Source organism: Thermobia domestica, chromosome 8 (genome assembly GCF_964235325.1).
Source record: "Thermobia domestica chromosome 8, izTheDome1.hap1.1, whole genome shotgun sequence".
Taxonomy (NCBI): domain Eukaryota; kingdom Metazoa; phylum Arthropoda; class Insecta; order Zygentoma; family Lepismatidae; genus Thermobia; species Thermobia domestica.
In genome coordinates this window covers 160,945,849-160,962,520 of record NC_137461.1, presented here as the reverse complement: position 1 = coordinate 160,962,520, position 16,672 = coordinate 160,945,849, and the positions used below count along the sequence as shown (strand labels likewise).

The 16,672-nt window shown below is 35.3% G+C and overlaps 1 protein-coding gene across 2 annotated transcripts in view; it reads right to left on the bottom strand.

The window, feature by feature from the left end:
• The window catches only part of Tmem18 (transmembrane protein 18), an 81,632-nt gene that overhangs the window by 50,312 nt on the left and 14,648 nt on the right, over positions 1-16,672 (bottom strand). For both annotated transcript variants that reach the window (XR_014132743.1, XM_081769207.1), the window contains exon 3: positions 87-141. Coding sequence is in view for 1 of the 2 variants with exons in the window: in XM_081769207.1 (XP_081625333.1) it covers positions 87-141 (55 nt within the window). In the remaining variant the exon portion in view is untranslated. The remainder of the gene's footprint in view (positions 1-86; positions 142-16,672) is intronic.

Here is a 16,672-nt window from a genome sequence, read left to right as displayed (position 1 = left end):
CATTGTAAAATCTTCAATTCACCGAGTATTAAGGATTTATTTCCTATAACAAATCAAATAAAAAAAATATATGAGACAATATTTACCTCCAGTTGTTTGCCGCTATTTCATTGATGCTTTCTGAGAAGTACACCAACAACACTGCAAGGAAAAGATATCAAATGTTTTATACAGACAAATGAAATATTAATTGATAAGTCTTCTTTTAATATTCTATCATAATATTACTTTTCACGGAATAGTTAGGAACTCACTGAATTCTCCATAGTGCCAAATCTCTCGTTACTTAGTGTCAGTAACTTCATTTTTCTATTCCTACTTCTTCTCCTTCCGAATCTCTTCTTAAAGTTTAGCTGTTTAATATGCTTCATGAATAATATATACAGTAAAAAACTACAAAGTAAATCATGTAGTACTTCCAAACTGTTTTTAAGTAAATTAGTAGAATGTTCTGGATTCTTCTTACAGCCCAGAAATCTGTGGGCTCAATTTTTGACATGATAACTGGTGGGTTTTACGGCGCAGGTTGCGCCCATTAAAATACTACGAGGATATAATTTTTCATTGAAAATAGTAGTATCAAAATGGAGAATGATAAATTTGGGGAGCGGAATGGTAAATTTGAGGTGAAAGAGCTATAAATTTGCGCCAGGGCCCTTGGGGAGATGAACACCCCTGCAACAGAACGGCAATTATATATATTAATAAAAAATTGGGTAATACACTGACGAAAAATAAGGAACTCTATGCTGCTACTGGGAAAGGTCTTGAAAACAACTATTATTTTATTTAATATTATCTTATAAGCATAAGAACGCTTACTTTCCAAAATTATTATATTGAATTTATTGCGTTATATAAAAACCATCGAGAAGGGTATCTAAGAATTTTAACATGACATAAAACAAAGAATATTTAAGAAACCCGTTTAAAAGAAAATTTACATATTTCATTTGTAGTGAATGTAATGTCACATATGAAAGCACACTGTATTACGTTTCTGAGCATGAATTTATATTTCTACTTCCGTACTGACTTGTCAGATTAGTAAATACAGAACTCAAAATAAAATAGGCTCAACGTCATTAAATGAGCATCTATCTGATATCTGGAAGGTGATTAAAGAATCAAAATTGGCACACAAATTCATAACTGAAGCGAACATAGTGAGCTTCTACCATTCGACTTAACCGACTTTCCTGTCTGATCGTATCTCTGTTCCACAATAACTCCCCTAAAACGTATTCAATTTCGATGAAAATTTGTATGTCCCCCCCCCCCCCCGCCACTTCTAACCTTCCAAAATAAGTTTGCTGCTTAGGGTTGCAATTAATCAAGAAAGAATAGGAAAAACACACCCCATGTTACAAATTTACCCATTGTACATTCGAGAAATTTTCTCCCATTAACTTTGTGAAAAACTCATTCAATTTGTATAAAACAGAGCATTTAGTTAGGGCATCCACATTAGCTACGATTGAAATCGATCGAGGATAAGCGAATAACTTCTCCAAAGAACTAATGCTCATCTCACTGATAAAAAGTGCCCACGCTCCGATAAATTTGTAATTGCTCTTTTTATACCAATTTGAGGACGCCGAATCCAACGGAACTCGTTTAAACATGTCTGTCCACGACATTACGAAGAAAAAATGACCTCACTGTTAAGCTCTTTTAAAGTTTAAACAACATGATAAGAAAATATTTTCTTAACTTTCACCAAATTGAATCGTTTTTGATGTAATACGGTGAATATTTTCTTTGAGGCTTATCAACAGTCCAAATTACATGGAGTTAAAATCAGACAAGAATCTGGGGTAGAATTTAGCTCCTTCTAATACATTTTATATTTTTATTTTTATTTATTTATTTCTTTAATTCAGCGATAACTTTCGTACCTGGATTTTTAAACAATGATGTATATGTTCTTTGAATCCCTATTTTCCTGGATTTATCACCAGTTTTCATATTTTTCTTAAAGATTATACACAAAACTATAGCTTCATGTCTTATAAACATGTACATTATCTGTTAGTAAGACATATTAAATTGCAATCAACCATGTTATCTCTTTTCCTACTTCTAGAATGTGTGGAGTTATGTTCAAACAACCGCATTTTAAAAATTTACAAGTTCTGTCTGTAACTTGAGCTAAAGCTTACTATCAAAATACTACGATCAATTATGAAAATTTTCCGGTTTTGAAAACCTTTCTCCTTCTTTTCTACTTGTATGTTGTGTATTACTAAAATTGTCCAGGATTGTTTCAACTGTGTGGAGTGAAGCATCCGTATAATAACAATTTTTCTAAAAATTTCAAATCGAAAAAATCGCAATACTTTTTGAGAGGAGCAAATTTTAAATTCTTTTAGATATTCGGTCACATGGTTAATTACAAGATATCAGGGGATATTTTGACATAAGTAACGTTACATTAGAAACTGTATGGACAATTTGACTTCCTGAAAATTTGAATTTAAAAATATCACATTCTACGCATCTTGTTTCCGAAAAATGGCTATACTTAGCAAGAAAAAGTTTAACACCCTGTTTCACATATCGATTTATATAGTATTGCTTACTGACTCATAAGACATTTGACGCAAAATTTCCCAACTTTTGCTATAAAAATATTAAAGAAAAGACCTTTCTTGTCTGTAACGACATTTTCTGTAAAGCAATTCAATAAACGAAACTGCTATAATTATTTTTCCCTGCGATTTAAATATGTACGTAACAACATATACCGTTCTAGTTAAATAATAAATAAATAGTTGCTCTTTAGAATTAGATTAATTAAACAGAAACTTAACTTAGACATTTTAAAATATTAATTTTTACTCAAGAACTTTTCATTAAGAACATGATTTTTCCGATATATATATATATATATATATAGTGAATTAGTTTCTGATTTATATCATTGACAAATAATAAAAGTTACTTCATGTTGTAAAGAATTTATACCGGTAAGAGATGAATTATACTTATTTTCACATCGAACTGCTTTAAAATATGCACTGTTTAAAATACAAAATTCGTTTTAGAAAAAATATGTATCCAGTGGAAGCCGAGTAACCACATTTAAATCATTAATATTAATTGCCTATGTTAGGACTAGATCATCACGAACTAATTATATTGGACTAGATCATCACGGAACTTTCTCTCGCGAACAATGAAATCATCATTACTGAAGGTTAAAAGTGCAATTTTTATATAAAACTGACACTACATACACATATCACTGTTACTATAATTTAATAATTATACCAATATCTGCTGCTGCTGTTGAAGTTTAGGATTGTTGCTTTTCACCACCGAGACCTGAACTTACAGATGAAGACGAAATTCGAACCACAATAGGCTTCAAATTCATAAATTCTCTCCCATCAGGAAGCGAAGCCGGGACCCCGTGAACCAAGATGCACACTAGCCGTGAGATCAGCAGGGAGAACGATTTCTATCTATAGTACTGATAAAACTGTTTCGTAATTTTATGAAAATTTCATTTTATTAGTTATCAGGATTGTTTGAAAGCTTAACTATTCATAGGAATCGATTAATTTTCCATGTTCTTAAATTCATCCATTAAATTTTCATTATCTTTCACAGTTTCAAACATTTTTCATTGCACATTTTGTTGAAAACTGGCATTTTTTAAGATTAGTTTAATCAATTACTTTTTCAGAAATTTAATTTTTAATTTTACTTTGTTAAATTTTTCATTAAGTTTTCTAACTATGAAGAAATCACATAGGGAATAGTGGACATGAATCTGTATTTTAAGTCAGACAAGGCTTTGGTGTTATTTAAGTTGGTATGTAAATTCCTACAACAATAACCATTGGAGTTCTGAAGACATACATGGAGACATGAGACCTCATTACATTCCCAGAAACTTAGTGTCTGGACTGTAAAAAGTATCATAGCTTTTTTCTTTCTTTCTTTAATGAAAGTGCATATGTGAAACAATAGTTGGATCCCCTTGCTGATCAGCTGATTGAAGAAAAGTTATATGTTTACCTTCAAAAAGATGGAGCGACAGATCATTACTGCACGACATTCGATACGTAGGATTTTGCAGGACTTATCATAAGGAGCATTCCAATAACCTTCAAACCACTGACAAACTTAGGGTTACCATTACAACAGAAATTGCAAACATCACTCAGTGTAAACTTCATGATACGTTTCAAACTACGTTAAAATCAACTGACCTGCACCAACAGGTCAGAAAATTTAACTTCCAACCCTCCTGAAATGAAACTGAATTTACCTTGCCATAATGCACTATGTCACAATATAGTTACAAGTTTTTGTAAAATGTTTGATTTCCTGCATCAAAAAACGACGAACGTATGCACAGAAGTAATAAGAGAGTTCACTTTTTAAAGAAGAACATCTTCAATACTAAACTACTAAAATCGTATATTAATATACAGGTGTGTATGCAATGATTAATGTAAGTAGCAGCACTATGATCTACCATAACCTTCTACAACTTTCTAGAACGTTTTAATTTCTATAACTTCATAAAAATTTCTATATCTTTACTGGAATTTCTAGAACTTAGTAGAAATTTCTTGAACAACTATGTTTCAGGGTATACTTGCTGAAATGTTCGTTCTTCGCACGGGAAGAATTGACATATGGATAATATCTGAAAGGTATATTTGAACTCTGTTTTCCGCCTTACAGGATGTATTTAAATCAAAGTGAAATTAAGAAAACTATACTCAACTGAAGTACTAGCTATGTTAAAAACAATGTATTTCCGACTGTGCACCTGTTATTCCTTGTGAAAAATTTAGACCCTTCCCTCTGTCTTAGGATATTCATTTCAAAATGAAGTGATAAAAAGCCAGGCCGATTACTTCAAAAATTCGGTTCAGCGGTTTTCCCGTTACTAAGAGACAGATTACTTAAATGTCAATTTTATACGTTGATAAAAAATAAACGAGTAGCAATTCCTCGTGTACACCATGTGAAGTAGTTTAGTTTGCATGACATGATATTTGCTCAATTATGATTCGAATTGGAAGCGGTAGAAGATTTGTATCGCTTCCGTTTTTATTAGAGAGAAGATTCTATAATCTTAGGACGCTTCATTGATTGCAGAAAATCGCTTCTTACTATCTGTTAGTTTTCACTCTATAATGAACAACCAGAGGTGATTGATTTCTACCACTTACGGTTTGAGTACGATAATAAGAGAAGATGGAAGCTATTCTTAAGAAGGTAAATTGATTCCATAAAACTGTTTCTCAACATCCCTTTTCGTTTTTGCTCTATGTAGATCGATACTGAAACCAGAATCCATAGGGGTTTAGTACGAACTTATGGATAGAAATGAAATATATTCTTGGGACACTTAATCGATTGCAGAAAGCAGTTTCTCGCTATCTGTTATCGTTTCTACTCTACAACGATCAAAGTAAAAATCGGAAGTAGTTAATTTCTGTCATTTCCGGTTTTAACGGACACCTTAGAGTGAAGGTGGAATATATTCTTGGGACACGTAACAGATTACAGAAAACAGTTTTTCACTACTTATTACGATTTTCATTCCATGGCAGATAACGTGGAAACTGGAAATAGTTGATTTCTACCATTTCCGGTTTGAATAGAGGGTTAAGAGAGACGATGGTACCTATTCTTAGAACGCTAAATCGATTCTTAAAAAACGCTTCTCTTTATTTGTTATTGTTTCTGCTCTACGCGGAATGTGTAATATATTTCTACTACTTTCGGTTTCAATAGAGGGCTAACCACGGAATTGTAATGTATTCTTGGGATGCTTAATCAACTGAAGAAAATAGCTTCTCTCTATCTATTACCATTCTTGCTCTATAGCAATCAACGTTAATACCGAAAATGATTAATTTCTACCACTTCCGGTTTGAGTATCGGCTTCAAAAACAAACTGGATTCCTAATGTTTGACCCTCTACATCCCGACCAAATTTAGTGATGAATGATCAGGTACTTCTTAAATGTTTTGGTCTCCCGGACGGACAAACAGTGTAAATAAATAAAGGAGTTCTTGATAAACTCCTTAATTATACGGAAATTGACGTATATACTCCAGTTCAATCAATTTACTACTTCAATGTCACAGTGTATTCGTTTGTTTTTGTAGGCAAAGCACTCACCAGCACATCGTTCAATGTTTTTGTTTTATTCCGACGCTTTCGACATAATAAGTCAGTTACTAATTTGGCCCTATATAGTGCAGCCTTTATGCTGGATGTGTTTGAATTTATTTTGAGTGAGTCTCTATTGTTACTCAAGTACCTGTTCTCGAATAAAAATTTACTTAAGATGGCAGAGCTTTTGAAGTAATTAACTCCTTATCCTTGACTTTCTAGATTAGCCCATTCTTTGACCACATCGTCCTTCTCAGTAATTTTCCTCTTCATTAATGTCTCCAACATGACTCGCTTCAATTCCATTTCGAATGGATACATTTATCTGCCTCTTATCTGTTTTCGATTAGTCTGAGACAGCTGCTACCAACTTCTCTCCGAATTATAAATCTATAAAGGTAACCAAGAAAGTTCTGTCGCTTTTTCACCCACTACCTTCGAATAGACCCGTATTTAGGTAAGTGCTATTCTGTGCTTGAGCATAGAGCGGCAGAATTTAGGAGGTGGCAAAATTTTGGATTCTTTTCTTTATACGATTCACAAAAAACTAGTATTTAAAACAAGCAACCCGCAGAGTTCCGCGCAAGCGCGAGAAAATGTTGTGTTTAATCCGCTCTAATTACAGTAGTTACTAATTAACAAGTTTATCTAATCATTTTTAAAAAGTCATCCTATCCCATCCCCACCCCAAGAGGTGTGGATGAACTTGAACATCACCGATAACTCAGCATCTCCAAAACTATGAATTCAACACTAATATCTGTCATTTTCGAATACTTTTAAACTCTCGCCCCTCCCTAGGAAGTGGAGTATGATTTTGAAGTTAAATTGGATTAAAACTGTCACTATTCATCTCAGCGATCCCAAAAATTATGAATTCAACTCTAATGTTGGTCGTTTTTGATTATTTTTAAGATGCCGCCACGTTATTCTTATGGAGACTTTGCACCTGCATATCGCAGCTCAAGTGTGACGTAGGGACCTGGAATAAGTGTGACTTAGGATTTGGATAATTTCTCTGAGAGCTTTAAAACGTATTAAAATTTCATGTTTCTATCTATTATGATTCTCGAGTTGAAAAGCGCTACAGACAGAGACAGACAGACAGCTTACTGTATAATTAATATACATGCTATTAAATCATTACTGACCATACACGAAAAAAAAAAAAAAAAACTTGCAAACACTTTAGGAAGAATTTTTTTTATTCTAGTAACCTAAAACATGAGAAAAACGCATACAGGAAAAAAAGTTTCTTTTGCAAATACTTTGGGAAGTTTTATTATTATTATTATTATTATTATTATTATTATTATTATTATTCGAGAAACCTATAAACACGAGAAAATGCATGCAGGAGAAAAACAATTTCTTTGCAAATACTTTGGAAAGAGTTCGCTTTTTATTCAAGTAACGTAAAACACATGAGAAAATACATACAAGAGAAAAACAGTTTATTTATAAATACTTTGAGAAGAGTTTTTTTTTTTTAAATTTATTTATTTGGGTAATCTAACAACATAAGAAAACGCACACAGGAGAAAAAATATTTTTGGAAAGTTTTGGGACTTTTTTTTTTATTAAGTAACCTGAAACATGAGAAAAGAACATGCATACAGGACAAAAAGTTTATTTGCAAATACTTTGGAAAGAGTTTCTCTTATTCCTTCGAGTAGTTTAAAAGTTATGAAAGAATCCACACTCATTATGTAAACTAATGTTTTTACATATAAAGTTTTATAAAATGCCTTTTTACTAAACTCACTATAATCTTTAATTATGTGAAAAGTTCAAAATAAACAATGTCGAAAACACTGCCTAGTATTTTAAATTCCATATTTTACTATTACAATGATACGAGTAAATATTTAAGAAATTCAATAATAATTCAAGTGAAACTATGATACATAAAAGTGCCCTAACGGCTGACTAAAAATTAATAGAATGCATTTTCTCCGGACTGTAAATTACAACCTACATGAGTAAATTACAAGCCAGTATTGAGAGAATATACCCCCGATGGATAAGTGGTTAAGCTCGTTGCCTTGTGATCAAGGGGTCACGGGTTCGATTCCCGGTAAGGACACAAGTGGTTCGCATCCCAAGTTAAGCTGTAGGTCCCGTCCTTGTACATCATCATCATCCCATGGAAGGTAATGGCAAACTACCACGGGTTCACCTTGCCCAGGGACCTTCGGGTCCGATACCTACCTTCGGGCAGAACACTACATCATAATCATCATTGAAAGAATTAGGCCATTTAAAATTACGTTGTAACTTTTTGTAACTTGTAATACCTAAACTGCTAGTCAACAAGAGCTGGTATGTTTACAGAATTATGGCTTGTTTCCTCGTTTGACACGTAAGTTTGTGCGAGGGACGGCAAATTATTTAGTGCACAGGGGGCGCACAATATATAATTACGGGCCTGCCTTCGAACAGCGATATCTTACCTAAGACGTACCTGGAAGATCAAAAACAGTCCCCATCAGCATCGACAACATTCTGCCAACGTCCTGGAAGGCCATGGATTCCATCGCGGAAGAACTTGGTGGGCTTTTAAGTGAAGAAAGTATCAAGTGCATTTTGCACCTCTACTAGGGATTTGAATTAGCGCCCTCTAAGGTGATTGTCCAAGGAATGGAACAGGTGATAATCGGACGGTGCAATGTCTAGGGAATATGGCGGATGCAAGTTTCCCATCCAAGGCGTAGAATGGTGTCCCGGGTCATCTTAGCCACGTGGGGCTTTAGTGTTGTCCTGTAACAGGAGGATCCCTTTGGAATTTAGAAGTGCTGGCTCCAGAGGTGTTTTTTTTTTTTTTTTTTTTTTTTTAAATACACGGCTCAACTGCTGACAGTAGACAGTGCATGGATACTCTGACAGGCTGGTAGCAGTTCCTGATGCACGATACCGCGAGCAGTCCACCAAACACACAGGAGGATCTTCTTCTAGTGCAGTGCTGGTTTCGGCTATTTTGGAACCGCTTTACTGAATGCTAACCAATGACGACGGCATCGTGGAGCTTCGTACAGGACCCCTCTTCTCTTCACATGTCAACACCCTGTCCAGAAATGGCTCCTTCCTCAGACTAGTCAGCAAAGAAACTCATGTTCGCGTTGACTTCTCACCCGGAGTCAAATCATGTGGGACCCATCGATCCAACTTGTAGTGCTTCCCAAGTTGATGGAGGTGCTGCCGAATGGTTTCTTCACTCACACTGAATTGTAGTCCCAGTTCCTCATTTGTCTGGCCTCTGTTCGCCTCAATTGCTACCTGAAGATCTTTATTTTGTACATATGTTGTTCTTCCGGCACGTGGTGCGTCTTCGAGTGTTTCGTTACTATCCTTAACCTTGTTAAACCACCGCTGCACTGTTCGCGTAGTCACGACACCCTCACCAAAGGCCTGGCATATCTTCCGCCCCACTGCAGTGGCGTTTGACCCCAGTTTAAACTTGTACAGCATATACGTCCTCTGTGGAGGTCTCATATTCGTTTTGTCCTTACGCAAGTTCACGGTGTAACTGAACTGCCAAAACCAGGTAGTATGTTGGGTACCAACAACTGACCTTCGTCTTATCTCCATTCACATTCAACTCATGGTGTGAGGACCAACTGAACAAAGACCTCGACGAAAAAAGAGAGAACTTTCTTGGTTACCTTTACAATACATGGAATAGGCAAACAGCGTCCCTCGAAATGAAATCTTCAAGTTTTACGTCCCACAGTTATGTCGGCCAGGCTAAAGGAGACGGTGATTATGAGAAATGAAGGAAATGGTGGAATAAAGAAAGTGGGAGGAAACAGAAGAATCCTGAGAAAACCCACACACACGGAGTTTGACCTCCACAAAGTTCACTTGGCGGGAGCTAGGATCGAACCAAGGATCCCATACACTAGAGGTGAACGCTGTAATACTGAGCCACCACAGCATCCAAATCACCTCTTTTCTCGGGGCATAAATTATATCACTAGTATTGGAATTATGCAGATGTAAAATTTTCTTAACAAAACACCGCATACTACCATCAGTACTGTCCATTACCGTTTCCTCTATTTTTGCTACTGTCCAAATGTAATTGAATTTTGCAAGAAGGTAGGTTCACAACAATTTAATTTTTTTTCTAACTCGGTTCAATCTAGTCGAGCTCTAAACACCCTTGGGACAAGTGGGCAAACTTTTCATACTTCATCGTGAACATACAACTCAACTATTTACAATATTCATTCGCCATGTCTATCTGAACATTTGGGCTCTGTTGGTTACACACCATGATCTACGGGATGATACTATTTGAAAACTGACACATTTCACTACTGAAATTTTTATGTCTAGATTATTCATAAATTCATGCACAACATTCAACTCTCTTTGAAGATATCCGAAGGTTGTATAAACTAACAGCAAATTGTCGATATACGCTAGTACTCCGATCTGATAGTTGTGAATCTCAATTTTCTCAGGTGTATCCTCCAGTCTTGGCAGTAATTCATCAATTATTATGTTAAAAAATAAGGGGCTCAAAGGATCGCCTTGCTTAACTCCTCTCTTAAGTTCGACTCCGTGATCTTCAATTGATCTCAGAGCTTTAATTATAGCTGCATGAAGGGCTACATTATCAAAAGCTTTCCGTACATCTAGTATACAAAATGCTCTCCAAGTTGTATTATAGCTTCATGTAGCAAGAAGCAACTGGATATAGTATTTGGCCTGATAAATCCTTTCTGAGCTCTTGATTACTGTATCACTTCTGTTAGTCGGTTCCGCATTATTTATATAAAGATTTGTATTAATATCCAACCGATGAGTATTGACTGCCAATTCTCAGCTTGATTCAGACTTCTCTCCTGTTTGGATATGAAAACTGTATTTATTTCTAATTTGTGTATTGTATGATCTGCTATAAAATAAATAATTAAATACTTGTAAAACTACACAAGTACTATCTAATTTCACAAATAGAATTAAAAACCTAACTTTTATAACATATTTCCGTTTTTTTTTTCTCTTCCACGTAAGGGTAACCTTTTCCGAAAGCTTAAAACAAATTACTGACTTTTTCATTAGTTTTGAATAAAAGTTCAACGATTTATGACACAGGAAAATGTGATTATGTAAAAGTCATAAACCTAATGCAAATATACACTTAAAAAAGTGAAAAGTGTCCTATAAAATCTTTCGCTAAATGCTTCGAAAGGAAAGAAGTACGGAGGCAAGAAAAATTAAAGAATAGAGGAAAAGCTGTGAAGTGTAAAGTTGGACGCTGTTTAGAGGGAATTTGGTGGAGGAAGATAACACTAACTGGATGGATACGAATGCAGCAGACCGAAGGAACAATAAATGATGAAAGGAAATGTATATTTAAGAAAAAAGGATTGAAAGATAAAATAATAATAATAAAATATGAAAAATCATAATAAACAAATAATGGAAGATAAGGCAGAATGAAACGTGTGTGTGGAAAAATAGTAATATAAGAAATTTACTAAGATAAAAATATATGAGAAATGGAGTGAATGTGGTGAAGCAGGATATTACAGACGGTTAAGACCTGAGCGGTAGTTCGCGAACGAGATGGTAGTGTAATTCTTTTTTAATTTCTGTCGAGAGATACGGAAGAGTCGGAGGCGGGGAGAGTATTACTGAAATAGGCAGATGGAAAATTTGAGTCCTGCAGGAGTATCTACGATTGTTGATATGAATACTAAAAGGAAACAGAGTTTTACCAATATAGAAGGCTGGTCGGTGGATCCCTTTTAGGCTATTGGAAGAATCGCAACTACCAGAATGGTAGAAAGTGTGTTACTTTTCCGATGAGATGAATGTAGGAAGGTCAAACTGGTATCCATACATTACATCCGGTTTTCAGACATTTCTTCGGTGGAAATTTCAAGGAATTGGTTCTAGCAATGGGGGTGTTGAAGTTGGATGAAACCTTTAGTAAATGACTTCAGAATGTGTCTTTCTGGATTTAGGTGAGACGGTACTCGGTAAGAAAGCTGGGATTAAGATTTTTGCAATTATGGGTTGTTTTATTTCCAGTGATTTTTTTTTTTTTCTTTCTTCACAACTGAATAGTTTGCTGAGAGATTTTTCTTGGGGAGTCGTGGGTATTGACTATCAGTAAACCATTCCCTCCCACTTTTGTGTGTGAATGAAGAGATCATTCACTTTTATAAAGGAATTCGTAAATCGATAATAACTAGCCAGCCTATATAAATTATTAAGGTTATTGTATATTTGACAACAAATTTACACTCAATCAATTTTAACAACAACTGTTATAGAGGAAGCTCTTTTGATTTAAGTATTCTGCTAAGAAAGGCCAAATTAGATGTAATAAAACCATCAAGGGGCTATTCCTGAGTGAAAGTAGTGGGTTGCTTGAGTGTTTTAGCAGAGACATAAAGAAATAAGCCTACAAGACCTTTTTAAATATGATGCCAACTCTTAAATAATAATTCACTTCCATTAATTGCTTCGTATTCTGAAATCGAATCATAACTTATTTAGAGTTTAAAACAAATTATCAAGATTTTTCTTTACCGACCGGACTAATGAATGGCAACGCGACTGAATACACAATCTTCTTTAGATTTATATTTTTCCTGTTTACTCTAAATATAGCACAATTTTCCTCTGTGGTTTAACCCACAAAATTCTTTTTTATTATATATAAATTAAATATACATAACCGAAAACGAAAACTGGCCAGTGTAAAGTCCCAAACTTCCTTACTCAATATCATTACAGCCTCTATTCTCTACAGAAACTAATGTATCTGGCGTATCCCATAGTCACCACCTACCTGAAATCGGAAAGGTTTTTCTGACCTGCTTTAAAGTTGTTTACGGAAGTCTCCCACCCATTTCCAACATTACCCAGTTGTTACAGAACCTGTTTCTTGAAGTACCCCAAACCTCCACAGAAGAAATGCCCAAAACCAGGGTGTAAAGCACGTCCTATATTCGGTACCAGTTGGACATTCCTATATCCATCCCATTACAAAGAGAGTACGCACTTTCTACCATTATGGGGTATTCCATTATAAATGGTCCAACACTCCCCAGTCTGGGATTTCGATTAAATTTGACACATAGTTATCTACATCCTTCGCAAGAAAGCCTGCATTTTTTTATTTTCTGTCCCTACCAGTTCTTGAGAAATTGACTTAGAAGTGAGGCAGTCCGCATCGTGATTTGCTGAACACACTGATTATTTAAGTTTTCAATGAGCAAGGACTCAGTTACTAATTATGTTACATGACTCAAACTTTTTCTGCAATAAATATATGCATCATTGTAATGAAGTAGTATGTTGAAAGTGGCATGACCATTTTATGTACGGATATATAAAATGTCAGTCAGCACTCTTTTACATCACCGTTTATAAAGCTCATTTTTTAACGTGGGGCCGCGGTGGCTCAGTGGTAGAGCGTTCATCTCTGGTGCTTGGAGTCCCGGGTTTGATCCCAGAGCCCGCCAAGTGAATCTTGTGGTGGACAAGCACCGTGTGCGTGGGTTTTCTCGGGGTTCTCCCGTTTCCTCCCACTTTCTTCATTCCACCATTTCATTCATTAATCATCATCACCGTCTCCTTTAGCCTAACCGGCATAACTGTGGGACGTAAAACTAAAAGATTTCATTTCATTTCATTTTTTAACGTGTCACAGATTTCCTAGATAAAACAACAAATGCCTGTGTTTGTGTACAGTACCTCACAGGGTAGTGAACTATATGCACCAGTAAAGCAGAGATGTTTACACTTTATTTACAGGATTTATGGGAGGTTAAACTTGATATCATTGTTTAAAAAAAAAAAAAAAAATATTTTCTGAGTCCTATTTAACTATGTTGACAGTTGAATATGAGTGTGATATTTTGGATGAACATTGCTACTTATGTAACAAACAACTTGTGTGAATTTCAAAACCCTGATGTATTTCCTTCCATTGTAAATCATCGCTTTTGTCAACAGGTGTCGGTAGTCTTTCAGGTTTAGAACGGATATGGACAATGGAAGTAAAGACGTACATGTGCGCCAGGTGCAATCACTTACACTGATTGTGCACTTGAAAACATATATTGTAAGACTGTCAGAAGAAACAACCTGCTATAGAAAGAAATTAATTGTTGCAAAATAGTACAGTTCTGTGGTTCAAAATTACATTTTAGTATTAGTAGCAAGAAACTGGACGTTCAAATAAGTAAAGTAAAGACATGCAAACAAAGTGAAAAGGAACATAATAAACCTGTGGAACAGGTTACGTAGACAAATGATACGTGCATGTTCTGAAACATAAATGATTTGAAATTGTGGAAACTCATATGAACTAACACTTTGCAAAACAACATACCTTTCTTTACTTTTTAAGACATGCTAGTACTTTTTGGTAACTATTATAATCCAGTCTGTATGTTCGTCCACTGCTACCTTGTAATAAAGCTACTTCTAGGGTATAGATAACATCATGGAATGGTATCCAGACTTCATCTTTCCGCAGTGGCCATGACAGCACAGAGGACTCAGCTGATACCATGAAATTCACACGTACATCTTTATTTTCACATGACACTTCGTTGACCATACCAAAGTACCACTGTCATACATGCATGCAACGTACACACCACTATGAAGCTTATGTTACCATTCTTCTCTTGCTTCTACCAGATACACTGTAGTACCAAACTCGTCTGCAGAAATTATCTTCATGAGGACTGTGTTTGACTCAGTTGGTATAAATGCATGGTGAGAGTGAGTCCCAGGAATAATCTTTAAGTTTGTATATCTTTTCTATGCATTCACTTTCCCTCGAGATATCTTTAGCAGACACATAAAATAGTATATACCTTTAAAGTTGCTGTCAGCCCATTCGCACATTCCTTGTGCAATAACAATTGATCTTGCAGGTGACTGAAGACTGGCTCTGGCTGTCAATCTTTTTGTAGTTGCTCCTGTACTATGACGTGGGCTTTTGCCGTGGAATGTTGCAAAATAGTGCCATTCTGTTTTGATTCCGAAGACAGTTTCATGCTGACATAGATTGTAAATGTTCTTGTAATTTTTATACTGTGATCCAGCACCATCACTGAAGTAAATTATCTTATCAATCTGCCTATCTTGAAGGATTTGTGTCAGATGTGTCATGAAATGCCTTAGAAATATACAGACAGTAGTAGCATTATGCTGTAAATTGTCTGATATGCAACAGAAATTGATACATTGCAGGGTTCCATTATCATTACAGTACACCACGAAAGGATGCACAGTTGCCTGGGATTTCTCCCAATGGTACCCCTGAACCTCGACCTGTATAACGAACGTGTAATTTTCGGCGACGTCCAGTAAAACAATTAACTCTGTTTTCTGAAGTGACGTTTTTATGTTACTCAGGTATGCAGCTTGAGCCTTGGCTATGTAACAGTGCTCTCTAAGACTATCAATTCCCCTGAGCCAATGTGTCACAAAACTCATTCACCGAGAGCTGTAGGGTTTGTAATGTCAACCGCTCTGTGTGAACCTAGTTTTTAAATTTAACACAATCATCACCTTCAAGTAAGTGATCATCAAAACGGTTTATAAGATAATCTTGTACAGCCTCCTTCCTTCCACAATTGCCAAAGTAATGTAACATACACTGTTTCTTTAATATCTTTCAGTTTCTTCAATTCTGTGGCAATTGTCGCCATTCCTAACACTTAAACAACAAGGTTCCACTTCTCTGATGTGGTTCACAAATGCAAAATGCTACTTCTGTGATAATCATATAGTAATTCCATCTAGTGGCCACGTATAAGAAGTATGTGATAAATCAGGCTCCCGTAATACCATCTGTTGAGAATATCTCTAATTACTTCCATTCTCCATATTCGTTCTAAACCTGAAAGACTACCGACACCTGTTGACAAAGGCGATGATTTACAATGGAAGGAAATACAGGATTTTGAAATTCACACAAGTTGTTTGTTACATAAGTAGCAATGTTCATCCAAAATATCACACTCATATTCAATTGTCAACATGGTTAAATAGGGCTCTGAAAATAAACAAAAAGTTTGTTCTTTTTACGATGATATCAACTCTAATCTCCCATAAATCCTGTAAATAAAGTGTAAACATCTCTGCATTACTGGTGCATATAGTTCACTACCCTGTAGGTACTGTACACAAATACAGGCATTTGTTGTTTTATCTAGGAAATCTGTGACATGTTAAAAAATGTGCTTTAAAACGGTGATGTAAAAAAGTGCTGACTTTGACATTTTATATATCCGAACATAAAATGGTCATGCCACTTTTAACATATTACTTCATTACAACGATGCATATATTTATTGCAGAAAAAGTTTGACTCATGTATCATAATTAATAACCGCGTTCTTGCTCATTGAAAACTTAAATAATCAGTGTATTCAGCAAATCACAATGCGGACTGCCTCACTTCTAAGTCAATTTCGCAAGAACTGGTAGAGACAGAAAATAAAAATAATACAGGCTTTCTTACGAGGGATATAGGTACCT